The 24,097-nt window shown below is 39.6% G+C and overlaps 1 protein-coding gene across 2 annotated transcripts in view; it reads left to right on the top strand.

Annotated features, from left to right (window-relative positions):
* The window catches only part of LOC111057479 (5-hydroxytryptamine receptor 1-like), a 268,647-nt gene that overhangs the window by 179,900 nt on the left and 64,650 nt on the right, over positions 1–24,097 (top strand). For both annotated transcript variants that reach the window (XM_039419531.1, XM_039419532.1), the window contains exon 2: positions 21,025–23,139. In XM_039419531.1, the coding sequence (XP_039275465.1) occupies positions 22,207–23,139 (933 nt within the window). In that variant the 5' untranslated portion in view covers positions 21,025–22,206. The remainder of the gene's footprint in view (positions 1–21,024; positions 23,140–24,097) is intronic.

Below are 24,097 nucleotides of genomic sequence, written 5' to 3'. Positions count from 1 at the left end.
GTGTGTGTGTGTATTAGTGTATGTGCGTCTGTGTACACGATATCTCATCTCCCAATCAACGGAATGACTTGAAATTTTGAAATTAAGGTCCTATCACTATAAGGATCAATTCGAACAATTTTGATCAAATGCGATTCAAGATGGCGGCTAAAATGGCCAAAATGTTGTCAAAAACAGGGTTTTTCGCGATTTTCTCGAAAATGGCTCCAACGATTTTGATCAAATTCATACCTAAATTAGTCATTGATGAGCTATATCATCTGCCTCAAGTCCAATATCTGTAAAAATTTCAGGAGCTCCGCCCCATCTATACAACGTTTGATTTTAGATTTCCAATTATCAGGTCTCAGATATTATTTAAACGAAAAATTTCGAGTGGGAAAGATTGAGCATGGGAATCTCTTCAATTAATGTCCAGTAACATTTTCACCTGAAATTGAAAATAAGCTTGAAATTTGATAAAATGTAATTTTTCAGAAACTGTTAGCAACTGTTGATTCTATTGAATCATTCACTATGAAGAGATAGCAGACCTCGTGTGTATCCAGCGTTATTGACCTGTCACCAGCTGGCTCAGATCTTTGACTTGAGATGCGCGTTTACACTAGCGTCAGGTGATCAATTTTCATAACGGCAAGGAAAGTTGTGTGATGCGCCACACTGGAATTTTCTAAAGGTTGACTTCGATTACCCTACGTTGGGCAAGATCTAGTTTTATTAGATTCTAGTTGACTCCATCATCAGCTCTCCATGGCTACGAGACGAGAATTCCAAATTTCCTTCCATCCTGTGACCTGTGACGTGAAACATTTCATATTTATAGAGTCTAATTGCTTTGTTGGAGGTTGGAGTGCCTTAATGAGCTCGTTAGTTTCTCACCAACTGCAGTTAGTAAAGTGGAAATCTCTCTCAATTCCACCCTCTGCCATCAAACTGGACTGACTCTTTTTGATCAAACTGGCACCAATTATCATCATCAAAATGCCTACAATGTTGTTATTGATTGGCTCACAAAATTGAATTCACAGCATGTTTCTGGATGAGATACTATTGATATTCTTCTTTTTTTATGCATGGAGAATAAAATAGGCTTTCAATTCTATACCTGGAGAATGAAATGTTGACTTCATATTAATCATATTTTTGTATCAATTTATGTTCAGTTATGTATCATAATTGAGTATTTTCAAGTTAAGATAAGGTGATGTTTTGTTGTAAATAAAGTCGACATTTCTATTAAAATAATATTATAGATACAGAATATAATAAAATATTGTAAATATATTTCCATTATAACTATTGGTTTTATTCAAATTGATAGAATAATCCCTGATCCAGTTGGTAAGAAAAAAAATAGAATGGAATGACTTTTCCATCTAATGACGTGATGAAGTTTGGATAGTAATGACAACTTTACCACTAAACTATAAAATACATGAAATGGCCAAGATTTTAAATCTATTAGCATCATTTTTAAAAGAATTTTATTCATACAAACATGTCGGAAAGGAGTCTGCTAATTATAGTGGTTATCCATTCCAAAAAATGATTTTAACAGTATTAAATAGTGGATTATATTAACCCTAGAGAGGTCGCGCAAGTGAAAATCACATGAGGGGTCGCGCTGGGTGGATTAGACCAGGTGCAGTAATATGTGACAGAGTACGATAGAATTTGGGATTTTATTGTTGGATTTTCTAGTCTTTTTTGTTCACTTAGGCTACGTCTTTCCTCTTTTTAACACTTTCTAAAAGTCTCAAAACTCGTTCCTTTTCCATTTCATTCATGTTTGAGAAGTAAATGTAGCACACACAAGGAGTCGCGCTGGGTGGATTCGACCCATATGCGGAAAACGTGACAAGTCGCACTGGGTGGATTCGACCAGTACTTGTTGAAAAGCGTGTGTGATAGTGACTGGGACAACGGAAATGAACTGCATCACTGTCTAGTGGGAGAGTCCATTTGAAGGTACTTGGGAGGAGGGATGCATACTTTTCATGAGTGCAAGTAATGACCTTGATCAGTAATGACTGGGTGCAAAAGACCAGGCGCGACCCCTCCCAGGTTAATATTCCATGTAATACTATAAAGTTCATGATTTTTTTATTTCAAGAGAGTCTCAAAGGAGCAAAAGGCAAGAGAAAATGTGCAAGAGAGTGATGTGAAAATGTGAAAAAGTGGAAGAGAGAGAGAGTCAATAACATGGATTTGTTTCTTTTAACTAAAGGAACCTCTGCGGAATCAATCACCTCAATTCATCACCCTCCAGTATAGAATGAAATATCCTCATACTATGAGAAGCAGGATACTTGAAAATAATTATTGTATTCTATGTAACGTATGCAATACTTGACAATCATTGATAATGCTGTGACAAATACTTTTCATACACACTTCACCGTGCAATGAAGGAGTACTGCCAGATGAAAAGAAAATCAAATTCTAGATATCAGCATCTTCACTCAATAAAGCTCTTACTTTTCAGTCGCCAACACTTTTTTATCGGTGTGAAAATTTGCAGACTTTTCAATTTAACGGCTCACAGATTTTGAATCGAGTGAGGAATGAGGAAGCTTTTTCCTCTCAGCAAAAGTGGTTGAGAAGAAAAGAGAGCAAGAATGAGAGTATGAGAGGTGAGGAGGAAAGAGAAAGAGCGAGTGATCGCTCAGGAGGAAAAGAAAGACTGGATTGAGAGAGTGAGGAAGGAAAAGTAGGAAAGAGAGTGTGTGAGGCGAGAGGGAGAGAGAGAGAGGAGTGAGAGTGAAATTCAAGAAAATCGTCACGTGATCAACTGAAAATCGGCTATAATGAATAGGGTCTTTGTGCTTCTGGCTTCCGAAGCTTAATAAACGCCTAGATGGTTGCAAATAAATAATTCCTTGAGATTCCCGAACTTTCTGATTTCAACTCAACTTTTAAAAAAGTTTGAATTCCCCCGACGCCTCATTATAACGGCGGCGCATCTTGGATTTACCGATTTAATTAGATTCATCCTCGGTTGAACGTCTCCAATTGAATAACTTTGGCTTCTTTCTAAATGAATATAAAAGTTTTAAGCAATTAACTAATAAATAACTCGCAACTCTCATACAAAGAGTCTTGCAACTTTATAATTGTGCTCAGTGTTGTAATCTGCATCGGAAGATTCTTTGATAGAATTTTAATTTAAAAATTGTCGAAGCTCGAAAAATAAGCTCGAATGATAATAAACGGAACCCCTTCCTTCCTAGTCTGATTCTGAATAATAAAAAAGTATTCTATTGTCACTTCTGCAAGATTCCATTTGCTTTATATTTCCAAGGACAGAAATCATATTGGAATACAATTTATTTTCTCTTGTTTTAAGATCATCGCATTTTTGGTGTGGAGGTCAACTCAGGTGATATTGTTTTATCGCACATGCTAATAAGCAGCGGTCTATCCAGTTCTCTAGTTTGTATCAACTACTCTATATAACTAACTCCGAACATTAATCTATGAGCTGCAAAATTACTTTCTGGTAATTGATTAACCTGGAAATGTGGGTCCACTAATGACTTATCTCTCGCCATAATCATCTCTCTTACCTAAGCTCAGAGTATATGAATGTAGGCATCATCCTAAGCAAAAGATTAAGTTAATTTCTTGTCGGAGCATTCTCATTTTATCCGGGAATATACCACTTAGTTGTTTAGTGGTGACAATGCTATGGTGTCAACCTCAGCTCTTAAAATTCCATCCACTTTAAGTAATATTCATTCTTTAGTTATTTTCATTCTCTAATCACTTTTTTGGGAAAAGCTATGTACTGTTCAGATGGAATTCTTCAATCGTTAACATTATAAACAATCATAAGCATACTTTAGCATTTTTCGTATTATTTAATCCAAGAACCTGCTTTTCCATCAGCTTTGATGAATCCTGAATAACTGTAAAACGTATCCAGTAAAACCATAAGGATATCAGATATTCTCTATACTTGAGTGAGGATTTTATCGCAACCTTTTCCAACGTAAATGATAGGATTAGCATCTCATCTAAAGAATTCAATAACTGAAGAGGTGGAGAAATAAAATGTATGATTCAAATAAATCTCGTATTTTTATTCAGCTTCTCCATCAGCTTTGATCATCCCTGAATAACTGGAGAACTTATTTGGTAAAACCATTATGATATCAGATTCTCCATACTTGAATGCAGAACTAATCGCAATCTTTTCCAACGTAAATGATAGGATTAGCATCTCATGTAAAGAATTCAATAACTGAAGAGGCGGAGAAATAAAATGTATGATTTAACAAAATCTCGACTTTTTTTATTATTCATGTGGATGAAATCACCAATCCTACTGTGTAAAAGAAGGGAAAGAGTTCTATAATAATTATTGAAAGCTATCTACGCATTATAAAGATGAGTGCGGTTGAAGAGGCATGCATTCTTGCACGCTAATGTGATTTGATGGATGGAGCGATTTGATAACAATGAAGGAGATTTGAACAGGACTAAAGGCCATTCAGTACTTGGGCGTTGCTGTATAGAATGAGTATTCGCACATAAAACAACAACAGCACTTGAACGGTGAAAAACACTCATTAGGTTAATGGAGCAATGCGTGCAGCGTGCATTGTGGGCCGAACGATGCTACAACAGCGAGCCAGAACAAAAGACTGGGCCCTTCAATGACCCTTCACTTGGCTTCCTGCAATACTCCCTGATATTTACATTTTTCCGATGAGCGTTTCTCTTGAACTTTATCACCTCCTACTCTATTGTAACACGAAAGTGCTGCCTGAGAGTTTACACAGTAAAAAGGTAGAGATTTCAGTTCATTTCCATTTCGTACCAAATTGTTTATCTTGATACATTATGACATGAATTGAATATTATCATCATTATCTGTTAAACACTCATCAATTATAGTACCACATACAATTTTCTAAGCGGAAAAAAGCTTTTCGAGTGATAATCAGTTGTTAATCTTGAGGCATATACCACATACTGAGTGATGTAAATGAATTGATATGTTGATAATATGTAATAATTAGGAAATTGAGTAAGTATATACTGTATAGTGATATACTGTATAAATGAAGTCACCACTGATCTATGTAATTCGCGTATTGCTGATATCAGAACCGTGATATGGACAAACGAAATCAATCCACGTTATGATTGATTTTTTCCAAAATCAGTATTGACATTGCTGTATACATTAAACAATGTTATCAAGTCCAAGGAGCTCGTAATATAAATATAATATAGTAATATAAAGGTATCCACAAAGGTAATCACTGTTATCCAATAACTCGCGCTTCTGTTATTTCCAATCTATAACTTCATTATGTTAACTACATTGTTAACTTTATTTTTCTAAATTGATGAAGACACATGTTTTGAGTCCAATAAAAAATTCCACTGCGGAAAATCTGAGGATCATTTGTTTTTCAATTCATTATTATTCAAAATTAGGGATTGTAGTTTTAATTTTCTTTATAAAAGTTGAGGAATATTACAAATTTTCAATAAGATTTTTCAAGACTTGGGTCGTCAATAGCTCCTTTAATACAATGGTCGCCAGTCATCAAACAGATGAGCCTGTGGCTAGAATAGCATTTATAAATCTTCTAGTGAGCTACCAAGAAATTTTAGACTGTAGAAAGTACAGTCCGCAAATGAAATTGTTTACACTTTTATTGTATAGAGATACATTTCTAGTGTTGAAATCTACTTAGCTCATAGCAAAAAGTATAACAAAAGTTGAAATGTATATTTCAATGAGAGCATTGGAAACTCTTTTTGGTCGACCAGTATTTTTTTTATGTTTGGAGTGTACTTTGTAGCCTCCATTCCGATGCAGTTGTCCAAATCTTCATCAGTCAGTCTGTTCCTATATCGATTTTTTATGAATTTCATACTTGAAAAAGATGCTTCACACACGTAGGTAAACACGAGCTAAACATAGCTTTCAACCTCAATGCAACTCGAATAATATTTGAATATTTTTCTTTGGGGACTTGAGGCCAAATATTGATTGCCAACCAAAGCATTTCTGTGAGCTACCAAAAACTACCCCACGAGCTACCGGTAGCTCGCGATCGACTGTTTGGCGACCACTGCTCTAATAGAAAGGAAGATGTTGATAGACTGTCCTTACAATAATATTTTTCAAGAGAATGATTATCCTCCCGCTTATTTAAGTAGTAACAGTAGTAATTTGTAGTAACAGATCTTTCCAACAGAATAATTAACCCCTTTAAGATTCTTCCGTTTATTCCAGTAACAACAGTAACATACAGTAGTAACGGTGGTAATCCCTAGTAACAGATCAAATGACTTCCACCCCATGACTCCTGTGTTTATCCCCTATTCATGGCTCATCTCAATCTACATGAGCCACTCTTTTCACAATATTTATTAGCTGGCACTGTTATGCTTTGCGCTACAAAAGAACTCACTGAGCATTGTTTCGGAAACTACCACTACATTCATCACAGTGATGCATTTGTAGCGTTTGAAAAGTGGGTTGAAATGTGCGGGTGGTACAGTGTGATCCATTCATAACCGCCAGCATCAGTTGAAATGGGTTGCCTTGGTGTTTATTGGTAAGAAATGCTGGCAGTTCAGATACTCAGCGCCAGCTATTGAGCCGCTTATTTTGAAACAGCGTAAATCCGAAGAAGATTTGCGGCGGAGGAAGAAGTAGGCTCCGGCTAGAATAAGACTGCTCCGTCGCCATTGTTCTTCATATTCTGCGAGCCTGGTATAATGGGGGTTGGAAGCGGATAAGCCGGCCGTAATAGAACAGGAACTAGGCTAGGAAGAGAAAGAAAATGTCGCAGGGTGTGTGAGAGCCCACATTTGCTTGTGGGTATGTGATGGTGGTTGGTCGGGGGTGGGGCAGGCTCATAGGGATGCAAAGTTATGAGACCGTTGCCGAGAGATAAGGGAAGCAGGAATCTGCACCGGCATAATGGGCCGTAATTCAGTTCCACTGCAAAGTTGAAGTGAATACGGAAGTTCACTACATTGAAATCAGCACGCTGAATTTCCTCAACTTATCTCTGTTGAATTGAACAATTAGCTTCTTCTTGCATTAATATTGTAATCTCACGTACGATTAACTATTATTATCACATTTCTCTTGATGTTTTCATCCTATTCAATTTGTTATTCAATAAATAATATGAAAATCTATTTTATAATCTGTAAGCTGAACTCCATCAACTCATAATCTCACGTACAATTAACTATTATTATCACATTTCTTTTGATGTTTTCATCCTATTCAATAATAATATGAAAATCTATTTTATAATCTGTAAGCTGAACTCCATCTACTCATCTCCATTGCAATTAGCAAATTATCAGCTCTTTTTCTCATCGATATTGTAATTTCACGTACATTGAATAATCATGATCACATCATCTTATCTTTGAGATCTCATGTTTTTTCTTATTTCTTATTTCAATGTCAATGAGTGCTCCATAAATCGTATTCCTTATTAGCATGCTGAGCTTCTTCAATTTCTCACTATTTATTCAACAATTAGCCTTCTCTTCCAGTAGCCAATGAATAGTGAAATTCAACTGTCATCACATTCCTTTGGTAAATCTCTTGCTCTGCTTTAAGAATCGTTGGTCAATAATATATAATGTGATCGTCGTCGTCGTCTTCCTACAAGGACTAGGCAATTTGCCTGTTCCAACTTCAAACTCACCATCACATCCATCTTTTACGGGGTCTGCCCACACTTCTCCTTCCAACTGGGTTATACAACATGACTGCCCTGGGAATCCTGTCGCTCTGCCATCACAAATCTGTGGCAATGGCCCGTGTTCCAGGAGAACATATAACAGGGGTAGACACTATCCAATCCCGAACCGGAAATTGATTTACAATGATCCAAGGAGTCATCCTGGTAGTATCGATGCATAATTCCACTCTCATTTCGATATCACTCTCTCTCGCTTTTTCTCACTCACAGATAATCTCTTTCAACCTCTCTCTCTCTCTCTCTCTCTCTCTCTCTCTCTCTCTCTCTCTCTCTCTCTCTCTCTCTCTCTCTCTCTCTCTCTCTCTCTCTCTCTCTCTCTCTCTCTCTCTCTCTCTCTCTCTCTCTCTCTCTCTCTCTCTCTCTCTCTCTCTCTCTCTCTCTCTCTCTCTCTCTCTCTCTCTCTCTCTCTCTCTCTCTCTCTCTCTCTCTCTCTCTCTCTCTCTCTCTCTCTCTCTCTCTCTCTCTCTCTCTCTCTCTCTCTCTCTCTCTCTCTCTCTCTCTCTCTCTCTCTCTCTCTCTCTCTCTCTCTCTCTCTCTCTCTCTCTCTCTCTCTCTCTCTCTCTCTCTCTCTCTCTCTCTCTCTCTCTCTCTCTCTCTCTCTCTCTCTCTCTCTCTCTCTCTCTCTCTCTCTCTCTCTCTCTCTCTCTCTCTCTCTCTCTCTCTCTCTCTCTCTCTCTCTCTCTCTCTCTCTCTCTCTCTCTCTCTCTCTCTCTCTCTCTCTCTCTCTCTCTCTCTCTCTCTCTCTCTCTCTCTCTCTCTCTCTCTCTCTCTCTCTCTCTCTCTCTCTCTCTCTCTCTCTCTCTCTCTCTCTCTCTCTCTCTCTCTCTCTCTCTCTCTCTCTCTCTCTCTCTCTCTCTCTCTCTCTCTCTCTCTCTCTCTCTCTCTCTCTCTCTCTCTCTCTCTCTCTCTCTCTCTCTCTCTCTCTCTCTCTCTCTCTCTCTCTCTCTCTCTCTCTCTCTCTCTCTCTCTCTCTCTCTCTCTCTCTCTCTCTCTCTCTCTCTCTCTCTCTCTCTCTCTCTCTCTCTCTCTCTCTCTCTCTCTCTCTCTCTCTCTCTCTCTCTCTCTCTCTCTCTCTCTCTCTCTCTCTCTCTCTCTCTCTCTCTCTCTCTCTCTCTCTCTCTCTCTCTCTCTCTCTCTCTCTCTCTCTCTCTCTCTCTCTCTCTCTCTCTCTCTCTCTCTCTCTCTCTCTCTCTCTCTCTCTCTCTCTCTCTCTCTCTCTCTCTCTCTCTCTCTCTCTCTCTCTCTCTCTCTCTCTCTCTCTCTCTCTCTCTCTCTCTCTCTCTCTCTCTCTCTCTCTCTCTCTCTCTCTCTCGAGAGGACCTCACGAGACGACGACATGCTCACTTCCGTGAGGTGGCAGCTAGAGTGGGCATCAGGAATGCGTGGACGATCGACGGCAGAGTGATGTGGCGCGAGGGTGACAGAATTCATTCCAGTGAGTCGTGAGCACTGATTGTATCTATTCAGATAAGCATGTCACCTTGGACTAAATATTAACTAAGAATTCAAGGAAAATAATTTAAAAGAACAGTTTTCTATCTTATACATATTATTTATTTGCATATATTGTTAATCATTTCAGTTAATTAATAGTTCCATTATTATTGCAGTTAATAATTATATTCAAGAGTTATTGCTTTTCCAGTCGATTACCACAGTAAATTCAGTTCATTTTAGGATTTCAATTTGACTGATTGAAGAAAATTAATTTTTAACTTTTAAATTACCATTCTTCTTTAATTGGCTGGATGGATAAAATCTGAGTCAGTCTTACATCTCCTTCAACAAAACATTGCCATTCAGTCAAATTCATAAATAATTTTGATGTCTACATTGCATAATTATCTCTGTGTGTGAATGAAGAGTAGCATCTATAGATTGTCATCTAGTTGTCTATCGTAATCCCGTTATCTTGGTTACGTCTTTCTTATCTGCTCCCTCTGTTCTCTGTTCTATTTTTTCCTGATATATAGGGTTTATCTTCACAGCTCTAATTTTTTAAAATCATGCTCTCGTTCTTTTCTGTGTCACAATCAAAACGATTAACCGCTCATTTTTTGTATCATTATTTTTCCTCAGCATGCAATTCATCATCTCAGTTTTGTTCTATATTTTTCTAATCAACTACACTATTTCAGAATAGTTTTATAATTCATAAAGTAACATCACTTAATCTGTCCTAACACTTTTCTCTCTATTCCAACATTATTTTTCCTGTATTTTTATCATTATGATTATTTTGTTTTACTGCATCTTCCCTCAAAACTTTTGTTCTTCATATTAATGGCTGCTACCAATCCACTAATAATTTTCTGTTGTTGTGATAAATCTCATTCAATTAGAAATGGTAGTGAATTGAGCATTTATATAGCTGAGAAACTTCCTTTCTTCTAATATTGAGTCAGACAACTGTTTTTCCCCCTTCTCTTCCATTCATAATAGTTATGGAGCCGAATTTCACTGGCCAGTTACGAGTAAGATCATTGAGTATTCTCAATCTCAAATCATTGCATGCATTCCATTTTTGTATTACTCTTTCAATATTATAATGTTGTTTTGTTGTATATGTGTTGGTGTGAATGTGGTACGTTTGTCTTTTTTAAACTTGAATCTTTTAATTTTAAGCTGCCTAGTTTTTGCCTTTTTCTTCTTGTTCTCTGCGTCATTAATGCCCAATCTATTCTACAACTTGAATGACACAGCAGTATAACGATGCTGCCGCGCTGAGCACCGGCGAGCTGCTTAGGCGGGCGGTCACTCCATTTCCCGGCCGACTGAAGATTGCTCATGTGAATGCACAATCCCTCCTCTGTCACATCGACGAATTCAGGCATGTATTCGGAGGCCAGGATTGTGACGTTGTCTTGGTATCGGAGTCTTGGCTGAAACCTGACGTTTCAAATAGGCTTGTGGAACTTGATGGGTATGTACTCCTTCGTAACGATCGCTTACATAAAAACGGTGGAGGTGTTGCTGCGTTTGTTAAGCGCGCCTTGCTGCCGAGTCATAAGTATTCATCCGATTCATCGATTCCAAATAGACCCGAATACATGTTCCTTGAAATTAAATCTCATAATGTTAAAATGCTGATTGGAGTATGTTATCGACCACCTCATATAGGATTCATGAGTGACTTTGGAGATACCCTGTTGCGTCTCATGCTGCCGTACAGCCATATAGCTGTAATGGGAGACTTTAACACTGACTTACTAGGACGTGACACCTATGACAAGACTCAACTCACGACTATGTTTTATACTGGTGGCATGACCCTGCTCCCCCTCCAGGCGACTCATCATACCGCTACGTCTGATACGCTCTTGGACCTGATTGCTGTTTGTGATGAGCGGTCGGCTGTTGGCCATGGGCAGATCCCTTTCCCTGCACTGTCTGCTCATGATATGGTTTACCTTGTATATGGCTTAAAAAGTCCCAAACAGAAGCCAAAAATCATTGAATACAGAGATTACAAAAACATCAACTACCATGAGTTATTCAATGAGGGGATGACATTGAACTGGCAAACCATTTACGCAACTAATGATGTTAATTACATGGTGAATGAGTTGCATAATGGTGTATCCTATTTATTCAATAAGTATATTCCACTTGTGCAGCGCAGAGTGACAAGGGATCCTGCTCCATGGATTTCAAGAGAAATACGTCGGATGATGGCCGAGCGCGATCGGTGTAGTAGAGTTGCACGACGCACAAAGAGCTCTGTGGATTTCAATAGCTACAAGCGAATGAGAAATTTGTGCAAGCAGACCATCAGAAACGCCAAATCCAGATATTTCCAAAATCTGATCTCCTCTGCTGGTTCATCTGCTTGTAAGTGGCGTAGACTGAGGTCTGTTGGAGTTGGTGGAGAGGGGGGCGGGCCTGTTGTGTCTCACTCACTGGACGATCTCAACAACTTTTTTACTGACATACCAGTTGGCTTGGATCGTGCCCATGACTACATCAACTCTTTGCCAGCTCAAGTAACTGGAGAGCCATTCTACTTTTCAGGTGTCTCAGCAAGTGACGTTTTGGCCGCTATACTGAAAATAAAGAGCAATGCTATTGGGGCTGATGATCTACCATTGAAATTCATAAAAATTATGCTTCCCCTGATACTTCCCTTCATCACCCACATCATAAATACATCTCTCATGACTTCCGTTTTTCCTGAAAATTGGAAGTCATCTATAGTCATACCCTTAAACAAAACTCCCAACCCGTCCTCCCTTTCAGACTACAGACCCATCAGCTTACTATCTGTGCTCTCCAAAGTACTAGAGGTGATTGTCCACAAACAGATGAGTGAATTTATTTGCAGTAGGGGGCTTATTAGCGACTTCCAGTCAGGATTCAGGTCTGGTCACAGCACCAATTCTGCTCTTCTCAAGGTGGCTGATGACGTTCGCAGAGCAATGGATGGCAGGGAGCTCACACTCATTGTCCTTGTTGATTTCAGCAAGGCCTTTGACTGTGTGTTCCATCCCATCCTATTGTACAGACTGGAGGGTATGGGTTTCTCTCGTTCGACGGTGGCATGGGTGCGGTCCTACTTGCAGAATAGACGTCAGTGTGTGAGACTTGGGGGTTCCTCTTCGCGCTGGCGACCAGTGGGACGAGGTGTCCCTCAGGGTTCAATCTTGGGTCCTCTGCTATTCAGTGCATACATTGACAACTTGACTCATGTACTAAATACTACAGAGCATCACTTGTATGCTGACGACTTGCAGCTGTATAAGCATTTCAAGCTTGGTGATGCGGCGACAGCTGTGAGTGACATGAACCATGACCTTGCCCGTGTGATAACCTGGACGGAGAATAATGGTTTAAAAATTAATGAGAGCAAATCGCAGGTCATGGTTGTAGGTCACTCAAGACTCTTGACTAGACTAAGCCTTAATGACTTACCCCGCATAAGAATAAACAATGTTCAACTTGACTACAGCACCAGGGTGAAGAATCTTGGTTTGACTTTTACAAATACTCTCGACTGGACAGACCATGTAAACTCGACCAGTAACAAAGTTGTAGCTGGGATTAACTCTTTGAAAAGGATTGGACACCTTTTACCTTTTCCTACTAAAATCATGTTAGTTAAAACATTGATATTCCCCTTTTTTTTCTACTGTGACTTAGTGACTATGGACATGACTGTTCAACTTACTCAGAGATTGCAGCGCGCTCAGAATTACTGTGTGCGCTTCATCTTTGGTTTACGACGTGACGAACATATTACTCAATACTTTGGACAGCTCAAACTTCTAAGACTGCACGAATACAGGAGTCTCCATGCACTCATGTTCCTCTTCAAACTCTTGAAATCTCGGTCTCCCAATTACTTGGCAGCAGGGTTTCGCTTCATGGGTGATGTTGGCAGGGGTGGAACGCGTCATGGAGCTTGCTCATTGTCCGTTCCAATTCACAGAACTGAGCTATATAATAAGTCATTCCATGTTAGTGCGATTAGATTATGGAATTCACTGCCAGCTCATATTAGGCTGCTTGACAGTCAACGCCGGTTCAGTGCGGCTGTCGTGGCGTGGATCAGGGGGGAGGGCTTAACTAGGCGGTTTTACTCTATGTTCTTTAGAGGTGTGAGTGTAAGTGTGATTGTGTGGGTGTGTGTGTGTGTGTGTGTGAATGTTTTGTGTGAGTGAGATTTTTTCACTATTAAGATTTCTTGCTTTTAGTTTTCTCTTTTTTTTCCTCTTAATTTATTCAATTTGTAGCAAATTGATTTAGTAGTTTCCTTATAATTTTTAATTATCATTTAATTTCAAATTGTAATGTATATTATTATTTTTTTGTACTCATCATCGTGGGTTAAATGGAAGAGGGGGCTTCTATTGCCTCAATTTCGCCCACATCACTTTTATTGTAAAGTGTAAATAAAAGTCATTTATCTATCTATCTATCTATCTATCTATCTATCTATCTATCTATCTATCTATCTATCTATCTATCTATCTATCTATCTATCTATCTATCTATCTATCTATCTATCTATCTATCTATCTATCTATCTATCTATCTATCTATCTATCTATCTATCTATCTATCTATCTATCTATCTATCTATCTATCTATCTATCTATCTATCTATCTATCTATCTATCTATCTATCTATCTATCTATCTATCTATCTGGTCATCAGCGAACCACAGTGAACTGAGAATCATTGTAGGAGATATCTGGATGCCTCCTTGTATAATGTGATATATATTAATAATAATATAATGTGAAAATCTCATGGTTATCTTTTGAATTTATCATCATTGATTGAATGACTTTCCAAATTGTTTTATATTTAAATGAAGCACAAAGCAGTTGAGATAAGATTTCTCCTCAAATTTTCCCTGAATGTTGAAGTTGGAATACTATAGAAGGGAAAGCAGCTGTTGAAATTTGAGATAAGTAGATGATTGTTATTATAAATATTATCATCATTGATTGAATGACTCTCCAAATTGTTTTATATTCAAATGAAGCACAAAGCAGTTGAGATAAGATTTCTCCTCAAATTTTCCCTGAATGTTGAAGTTGGAATACTATAGAAGGAAGAGCAGCTGTTGGAATTTGTGATAAGTAGATGATTGTTATTAAATGCTATTTGTGGAACTGAGGGGATTGTAATCTTCCACTTAATTTATGTTAACTGGTTAACTGGAAATTTTGCATGGTAACTGGAAGCCACTACAATTCCATCCCGTTCTATCAGATATCTCCACTTGTAGCATCAAGGGCCAATCGCGAGGAGCTGGAACGGAGCCAGCAGCTAGGATAAAGTCAACCATCATCTCATATGATTGGAACCGATTCGATCATTGTTACCATTCCGACTTACACAATAATCTCGAGAGCTGGTTGGTGATTTGTCTGAGCGCGACAAAGACGGTGATAAGCGTCGCTCTCATCCGAATGTAATTTGCACCTGTCTGGGCCGGATAATCCTTTGCTCCGCCGGCGAATGTCCAATATACAGTGACTGTGTTTATCCTATTACAGTGGGATAGCTCTGCAGGCGGTCTGCCGACGGTCGATGCGTTTTGCGCGCCGTGTGAAGTCGACATCTGTGTAAACGTTACCTGCACAATTTTGCCAACTCGCCCAAAATAAACAACGCGGATCTTCCGAATTAACTTTCCAGTGGGTGAAAACGTAACAGTAGTTGACAGCCTTTGATCTCCACGTCTCTTCATTTTGCTCTTTGTGCGCTATTATTTTTCTGTTGCACGTTCTTCTTACAGCTCTATCTACAAAGTCCCTATTGAATCAGACAACACAGAGATGTTGAAAACATATGGCTTATTCGTATGAACGTTTCATGTGAGGAGACGAGAGATTTCGTGAGTAGCTGCAAGCCATCATGTCAAAAATATAGCTCTGTCATATTGACAATAAAAAATCAATGTAGTGAGTATAAAACTCTGTGAATACTACTTGGATTCAACTCAGAGAGAAATTTATTTTTATATTCGTTTTAGAAGAGTTGTATATCATATTCAAATTTATAAATTGGTGAAGTCTCTTCAACCTTCTTGTTCTATGAGTATGCTAGTCTATCAAATATTCAGTCCTTCAAATAATCAGCTAGTCTATCAAATATCAAATCCTTCATAGAATCAGCTAGTCTATCAAATATTCAATCCTTCAAATAATCAGCTAGTCTATCACAATATACAGTCCTTCAAATAATCAGCTAGTCTATCACAATATTCAGTCCTTCAAATAATCAGCTAGTCTATCATATATGTAATCCTTCAAATAATCAGCTAGTCTATCACAATATACAGTCCTTCAAATAATCAGCTAGTCTATCACAATATCCAGTCCATCAAATAATCAGCTAGTCTATCACAATATTCAGTCCTTCAAATAATCAGCTAGTCTATCATATATGTAATCCTTCAAATAATCAGCTAGTCTATCACAATATCCAGTCCATCAAATAATCAGCTAGTCTATCACAATATACAGTCCTTCAAATAATCAGCTAGTCTATCACAATATCAAATCCTTCAAATCATCAGCTAGTCTATCAAATATTGAATCCTTCAAATAATCAGCTAATCTATTACAATATTCAGTCCTTAAAATGATCAGCTAGTCCATCACAATATTCAAACCTATGGAATGCATCAAGGAAAGTGGAGATTTAATTACTTATCAATCAAATTAATTATCTTTACCGAGAGTGACTCTTTACGTTTGAGTATTCGAGAGCCTACTTTTTTCTCAAGAGTGGATATTGACTAATAAATAGTAGATAGTCTATAAATCAAAATTAGTCTATAAATCAAAGGGACAGGTTTGGGCTGAAGGTTCAAAACAAATTTCTTGTCCCTGTTGGTCCTTCGCCAATCATTCTGATGTATTGTGTTCTTTGTATCATTAGATAAGTAAATGGATAAGAAGTACAATATGATTATACTGGGAGCATAGAGTAACACTATCCGTGTATAGTTATTCTCTGTTTGGAGATTAAATATTCAGTGAAAATAGTTGCTCTACAGTGTTGCATAGCCGATTCTTCATGGATAAATATCATTGGTATTATGCCATCTTTTCTACATGTTAATTGTTAGTAGCTATTCAAACGATAAATTCTGTATTCCATACGAAACTCTATTCCTGAACTCCCAAAAATCCGCACTGATTTTGTAAAGGTTGCGGGGCTCATGTGTTTTGAAGGATGGTGATTTGAAACACAGCAACAATCTTGGCAAGCAGTCTGGTTAATCATGAAGAGCGAACTGCGCGTTCTTGGGAGTCAGGAATGTTTTGTGGAATGATATTGAAGAACGTGAGCGGCAAATATTTAATTACGGACGGCCGACCTGTTTGTTATTCAAGCTCGCTTCTCTCGCCGGTTGGACATGCGAAACACGATTCCGAACGCATACAGATGGATCCAACCGGCTACTTCCAATTTACAGCAGCATCTAGGTGAGATTCACGTACAACTGACAGCAATAGTTAAGCACACCCCTTTGATGTTATTTCCCGGGGATACTGACTGACAAAACGTGTGCCCCTGAAAAGGGTTTCAATGTGAACTGACAGCAATGTTTGAATGCTCCCCCATTGATGTTATCCCCGGGGAATACTGACTGTCCAAAATGTATACCCCTGAAAATGGTTTCAATGTCAACTGACAGCAATGTTTAAATGCTCCTCCATTGTTGTTATCCCCGGGGAATACTGACTGTCTAAACTAAATCTCACTAGGAGGACAGTACATCCAGTATACATCACAAATCGAATCACGTCTTTTCTATTCAAACTTTGATCCTTTTTGAAGCATAGCCGCTCGCTCCTGTGTCAAACGCTGGATCGGGATTGGAGGCGACTTCTTTGTGACATTTTAATATTCGATGTTGTCGCCGGCAGTAATTAAATAAGTACGGGCACAAGGGTTGATTACGAGTTTCAAAAGGAGTGTCGGGTGGAATTTTCGGCACTCTCGACGTGTGAATCTGGTTGTCAGCTGTATTGGGCTGTTGGAGTCGGCATGCGACAACTCTAGAGGCTATCGTGCACGAATTTGTAATTGGAATATGAAGTTATGGACGATATTTTTGAAAAGCAAACATTCATAAAAATGATGACAAATTCTACATGCAGTTTTACAACAGCATTTATTTATTTGTGGATACAATCACAAATCATATTTAAATGATTAGTAAGAGACAACAGGCTTGGCCAGAAATTATTCCATTTCCAAATTTTGATAATCAAAAATTTGAATAATCAAGAACAAGGATTGATTTCCAAATATTTTGAAGGATTTTTTATATTTCAGATGATAAGAAATGTAAACTGTTCACAACTAATATGATCAAAGCCTTTTAGTTTTACAATTCATGAGACAACTTATTTAGAATTCCACTTTCATGCCAGTTACACACAAATCAATTCATGAATATACGATTTTTTCTATCCTTATAAATTTTACAAGATTGAACGCAACTTGGCAAAGAGATGATCAATACGTCATATTGGTGAGATGATTATTATTTATATTGCTGTCACTTCCCCTGCCCCATCACCAGTTGCCGACCTCTGTTTGATACCGCAAGGGGATTCAAATGAGACAGTTGATCCTCGGTGCACATTGGTTTCCCCCCGACCCCCCTTGAGGGAGCTCCTTTCCATCCACCTCCACCTCCTCCTCCTCATCCTCCTCCTCCTCCTCCTCCTCCTCCTCCTCCTCCTCCTCCTCCTCCTCCTCCTCCTCCTCCTCCTCCTCCTCCTCCTCCTCCTCCTCCTCCTCCTCCTCCTCCTCCTCCTCCTCCTCCTCCTCCTCCTCCTCCTCCTCCTCCTCCTCCTCCTCCTCCTCCTCCTCCTCCTCCTCCTCCTCCTCCTCCTCCTCCTCCTCCTCCTCCTCCTCCTCCTCCTCCTCCTCCTCCTCCTCCTCCTCCTCCTCCTCCTCCTCCTCCTCCTCCTCCTCCTCCTCCTCCTCCTCCTCCTCCTCCTCCTCCTCCTCCTCCTCCTCCTCCTCCTCCTCCTCCTCCTCCTCCTCCTCCTCCTCCTCCTCCTCCTCCTCCTCCTCCTCCTCCTCCTCCTCCTCCTCCTCCTCCTCCTCCTCCTCCTCCTCCTCCTCCTCCTCCTCCTCCTCCTCCTCCTCCTCCTCCTCCTCCTCCTCCTCCTCCTCCTCCTCCTCCTCCTCCTCCTCCTCCTCCTCCTCCTCCTCCTCCTCCTCCTCCTCCTCCTCCTCCTCCTCCTCCTCCTCCTCCTCCTCCTCCTCCTCCTCCTCCTCCTCCTCCTCCTCCTCCTCCTCCTCCTCCTCCTCCTCCTCCTCCTCCTCCTCCTCCTCCTCCTCCTCCTCCTCCTCCTCCTCCTCCTCCTCCTCCTCCTCCTCCTCCTCCTCCTCCTCCTCCTCCTCCTCCTCCTCCTCCTCCTCCTCCTCCTCCTCCTCCTCCTCCTCCTCCTCCTCCTCCTCCTCCTCCTCCTCCTCCTCCTCCTCCTCCTCCTCCTCCTCCTCCTCCTCCTCCTCCTCCTCCTCCTCCTCCTCCTCCTCCTCCTCCTCCTCCTCCTCCTCCTCAAATCATATTTTTATGGCTGCTATTCATTGGATGTAGGCTGTTAAACATTTGCAAACAAAGGTCTCCATCATTCGTTTACAAATTGAAGAGTAGAGTGAAGTTCAAACACTTCGCCAGTTAGAAAAATCAACAGGTTCATAAAATACATAAAATCGAATCAAGTACTGGAGAACAGCAGTTGTGGTGATTCATTGATGAGATGTAAAATACTGTACTGCAACAACTTTCCATTGTTCTGTTATCCATATTGGTCCTAACAGAGATGAATTATTGAATAGGCGAAGCCGCTCAATATAAACGCGTGATGGAGACACATAAATTTGGCATTAAAATGGCATGCGTCAAAGATATAATCAATACGTCATATTGGTGAGATGATTATTATTTATATTGCTGTCACTTCCCCTGCCCCATCACCAGTTGCCGACCTCTGTTTGATACCGCAAGGGGATTCAAATGAGACAGTTGATCCTCGGTGCACATTGGTTTCCCCCCGACCCCCATTGAGGGAGCTCCTTTCCATCCACCTCCACCTCCTCCTCCTCATCCTCCTCCTCCTCCTTCTCCTCCTCCTATCCCTCTTTCTCATCCTCATCCTCCTACTCCAACCAAATATTCCCAATGCGGCTCGGCCAATATGCCACATTTGGCGTGGAGTTGGGTCAAGCCACAACACAAAACCTCCAACTCTGACCTCAACATAGCCGGCCGCCAATATGTCATCCGCATTGCTACAATATTCCCTTCAAAACAATCAGTTTTGGCAGTAACAACCAAAGTGGTCTTCACAGATAATGTGGGAAGTTCCGTGTGAGGGAATGTATGTGGAAGTAACTGTGATTGTATGTCTGAAATGAAGGCATTGAGGAAGAATACAGGAAGATTACAGAAATTGTTCTTCTACAAAACTACAATCTACTCAAATGTAACAATCACAAGACTACAATTTACTAACTTGTATAAATTTAAAAAAAATTCTGTTCTTGGGAAAGGCATTGAGATAATCCAATACTTCCCTTTTCTCCTCATCTTCACCATTCATTCCTTACTTTTGAGGTATTTTCCTCCTTTCTTTCTTTTCAGCACACCCCACCATGAAGCCTGTTTTTGTATTTTATTACAAGCTTATTTTCGATTGTGATTTTTTTGTGTTTTGATTTCTTCTGTGCATCTTGTATATTGTTGATTTGAATAAAACTGATTGATTGAATCACCACCATCAAAATGCCAAAAGATCCAGTATCTGGGAAATGTAATGAAAAACGACGTAAGATATGCTCTATTATGGGTGTTTCTCCAAGGAAAGATTTTTGGGAAGAGGGGCCCAGGTAGAAGAAGAATTTCTTGGCTAAGCAACATCCGATTCTGGTGTGGAAAAATCTCTATAGAAATATTTCGTATCGCCGTGGATAAAGTGAAAATCGCCATGTTGATCGCCCACGTTCATAGCGGGCAGGCACAATAAGAAGAAGACTCTTCTGGTATGAATTGTTCTTGAATTGAAACTGACTGATCTTTTGTTTCTACAAACATTGTTTGTAGAACATTCCTTTGAGTAGCAAGTCTTGTATCGTGCATTTAGGTTTGACTTCATTTTATGACTTATCGAATCGGATTAATGTGTAGCCAATTTTTACAATAACGCTCTGAAAAGACTATGAATCATTCAAACACTACTCTGTTCACTTCTATTTGTGGAGCTTGTTGTTTTTAATTTCATCTTTTCGAGATCATCATCATCATGAAGTATATATTCCGAAGTTGAAGTAAGCTTTCCATATTATGCAGTCGGATATCCGAATCACAAAACCCTTCTCCAAAATATTCGAAATCTATGTGTCAACTCAAATCAACAATGTTTAAAACAGATTACAACAACTCACGAGCAACAGGTTCTACAAACTAATGAATGTAGAGATGCAATGATACCTTCCAATGATCCAATGATAAAAATGCATTTTTTCAACTTCCGTCAATATTTTGATTGAAAATACTCTTCCCGCATTCTTATCATGGAAGCTGAATGATATAACAATTTCGTTGGTTTGATTGCTGAACCAATATCCTCTCGTTTTTGCTCAATTTCAAACATGAATGCCTATACGTTTCGTGGAATCTGAACTTCCACAATAAGGAAATGAAATTCTTCACATGAATCTGTTACAATATTGATAGGATACACATTACATTTTTTAACAGCGTTTTTTCTTCTCTTTTGTTCGCAGATGCTGTGATGATGCCGATGCCTCCATTACTCAGCCCAGCCAAAAACAGCAACTTGCCAGAGTGAACAAGAGCGCACATTATCATACACTCCAGATTTGAAATGCAAATGCCCGCCAAACATTCTGGATCCAAGTTTACAAATTTCGGTGGTCACCGCATGCTGATGGAGGAATGATTTCAACAATTACTCAATATCAAAGGGGCTTGCGGATAATTGTAATAATTTCTAGAACGACTTGATCATCATATCAATTTCTTAAACGATTGTGATACACCAATTGAGGGATTCAATATTGAAATATGTGGAGTATAGAATTACATTGAAACTCAATGACTGTCATGGGTAAAACGAAATTCTCTAGAAAATTATTAGAAATGTATCACAAAAGTCGGTGGTCGAGATATAAATTACCACTGCTCAAGTATTACAACTTGCAAGTGATTTGAGATGGAGAGATCCTACCAATGAGGGCCTAGTAACACTCTGTAGGGAAAGGAACGTTCATAATGAAGAGTATTCGATTCAGAAATTCCTACTCACTTCCATCAGTAGTTATCTGATAGGATGAAAAATGAACTATTATAATGGAACCGTTTATTTCATAGAAGGATTCTCAAATAAATTTTCCCCTTTATATCATTTCGATAGATTCGCCATTGAAAATACATCAGCTTGAACATCTAATGGTGGGATAGTGTAGACAATTGAATTCAATCTATCCCAGAATCAGTCTGAAACATTCGGATGAGTTGACGAATTAAGTAAGAAGTGCATCTAGATCTTACCAGTAACCTGAATCTATCCCAATCACTTGGATGTATTGACGATTTCAGTTCTAGTTTCAACTATATTTGGCCAGTGGGCAGACTTATATTTACAAGAAATCAAAAACATATTCCTGAAATGTTTGTTTGAGAAAATGTCGAATCTCCCAACCTTAGAGAATGACAAGATGGGAGGAAAAAGTGAATACTCATGATTGAGTAAATCTGTAGATGATTTGAGTTGATTACGGAAGAGTGTGGTTCAAAGACTGGATTATAAGTTGGTGTTCGCGTTGAACATTGATTTTTGTTGAGGAAGTGAGCGCCAGCGATGCCAGAGGGAAGACTAGCGTTGGTGTTGTCACAGAGGGCCACAGAGAGTGACACAGCGTAGGAGCGCTCTCGTAGGGGGTCGTATGGAGCCTCTACTGTCACTCGCCAACTACTCAGTGTTCGGCCTCAACTCGACTGTCTCCTCCATCAACTTCAGCGACTTGGTGTCCAGGGAGTCGCTTGACTTCTCCACAGCATCACCGACCCAAGTCTGGTTCCCCGGGCCCAGTTCGCCTTACAGCACAATCGAAGCCGTCTTGATCGGACTGGTGTTGATGTGTGTGATTGTGGTGACGATAGTCGGTAATATTCTTGTGTGTGTGGCTGTGTGTCTGGTGAGGAAGCTGCGGCGACCGTGCAACTACCTTCTGGTGTCGCTGGCTGTGTCCGACTTGTGTGTGGCGATCTTAGTCATGCCGATGGCGCTGCTCTATGAGGTGTTGGGTCGCTGGAGTTTCGGTCCGATCGTCTGCGACGTGTGGGTGTCGTTCGACGTGCTCTCTTGCACCGCGTCCATCCTCAACCTCTGCATGATCAGTGTCGACCGTTACTACGCTATCACAAAACCACTAGAATACGGAGTGAAACGAACACCCAGACGCATGATCGCTTGCGTCTCCCTTGTCTGGCTGGGCGCAGCTTGCATCAGCCTCCCACCCCTACTCATCCTCGGCAACAAACACGGGGACAAAGGCAACGAGTGTCTAGTCTGCCAGGACTTTGGCTATCAAATCTACGCAACTTTAGGCTCGTTCTACATCCCGTTGTCTGTGATGATTTTCGTGTATTACAAGATATTCAGGGCGGCGAGGAAGATAGTGCTGGAGGAGCGGAGGGCTCAGTCGCATCTGGAGACCAGTCACTGTTACCTGGAGATCAATGCCCGCAACGGCAATGGATCACCCGAGGCGAAAATCGCTTCGAACCCGTCGACTGGGAGTTCTCCAGCTGTATCAACGCCGGCGACCGCTGGCAAGGCGCATCATCGCACCAGCACCACCAGTACAAACACTACGGTCAGTACACTATTATTTCTCTCATCTCGATACTATTCAACCTTATTTCAAACTAATATCTATCTAAATTTGGGAGAAGAATAACAAATGATTCACCTGTTATCAATTTACTCTCTCAATATCAATTTATTAGATAAGTGATTATACACAAATGGATGAATAAATACGATCTCTTGAAACTATGAATCAATCAATTGTAATAAGTTTACTGAATTGTAATGAGTTTACACATTTTGGACTGTATTGTTGTGAAGAATTTATTCATATTTCACATCTTAGCACATGCAACAACAGTATTCTGTACAAAATTATGGTAGAAGATCTATCAAATTCGAAATTGTAGTAAATACATTTTTTGGACTCAAAATTTTGAGCGAATTAAGTTACCCAAGTAACATAACCTTTAGACTGTGTATTACAAATCAAGGTTTAAAGCAGTTTTGGGCAAATGCCTGTTGTTTTAACCTGGATTGTATTTACGTATGAATTAATGAATACAAATGCATTTTTGGGATGCATTTGATTGTTTGATTATTTTTTTGAATAAAGAATTTGATTTTGAATTAATCACAATAAATAAATGAATAAATTTATCTTATTCATTTCTTATAAGGAAAGTCAACTTACACACCAATACTGCTTTTCACATTGAAAGACTATTATCAATATGTTTCATTCATTTTTTACAAATCCGATTTATATTCCTTCAGAATTTCTTTTCAGGGATCAATATCATTCCCATGGTTATTTTTCTCGGAGAGCTTTCCCATGTATATAGAATCGATTATTGTTACAATCGTGAGGCCCATTGACGGCTTAAATGATATATTCAGGGGACTTGAACTGTATCTATAAATATAAAAGCGAAATGGCATTCACTCACTGACTGACTGACTGACTCACTCACTCACTCACTCACTCACTCATTCACTCGCAGAACTAAAAATCTTCCGGACCA

This window comes from Nilaparvata lugens, chromosome 1 (assembly GCF_014356525.2).
Source record: "Nilaparvata lugens isolate BPH chromosome 1, ASM1435652v1, whole genome shotgun sequence".
NCBI lineage: Eukaryota > Metazoa > Arthropoda > Insecta > Hemiptera > Delphacidae > Nilaparvata > Nilaparvata lugens.
This window is presented reverse-complemented; position numbering and strand designations above follow the sequence as displayed.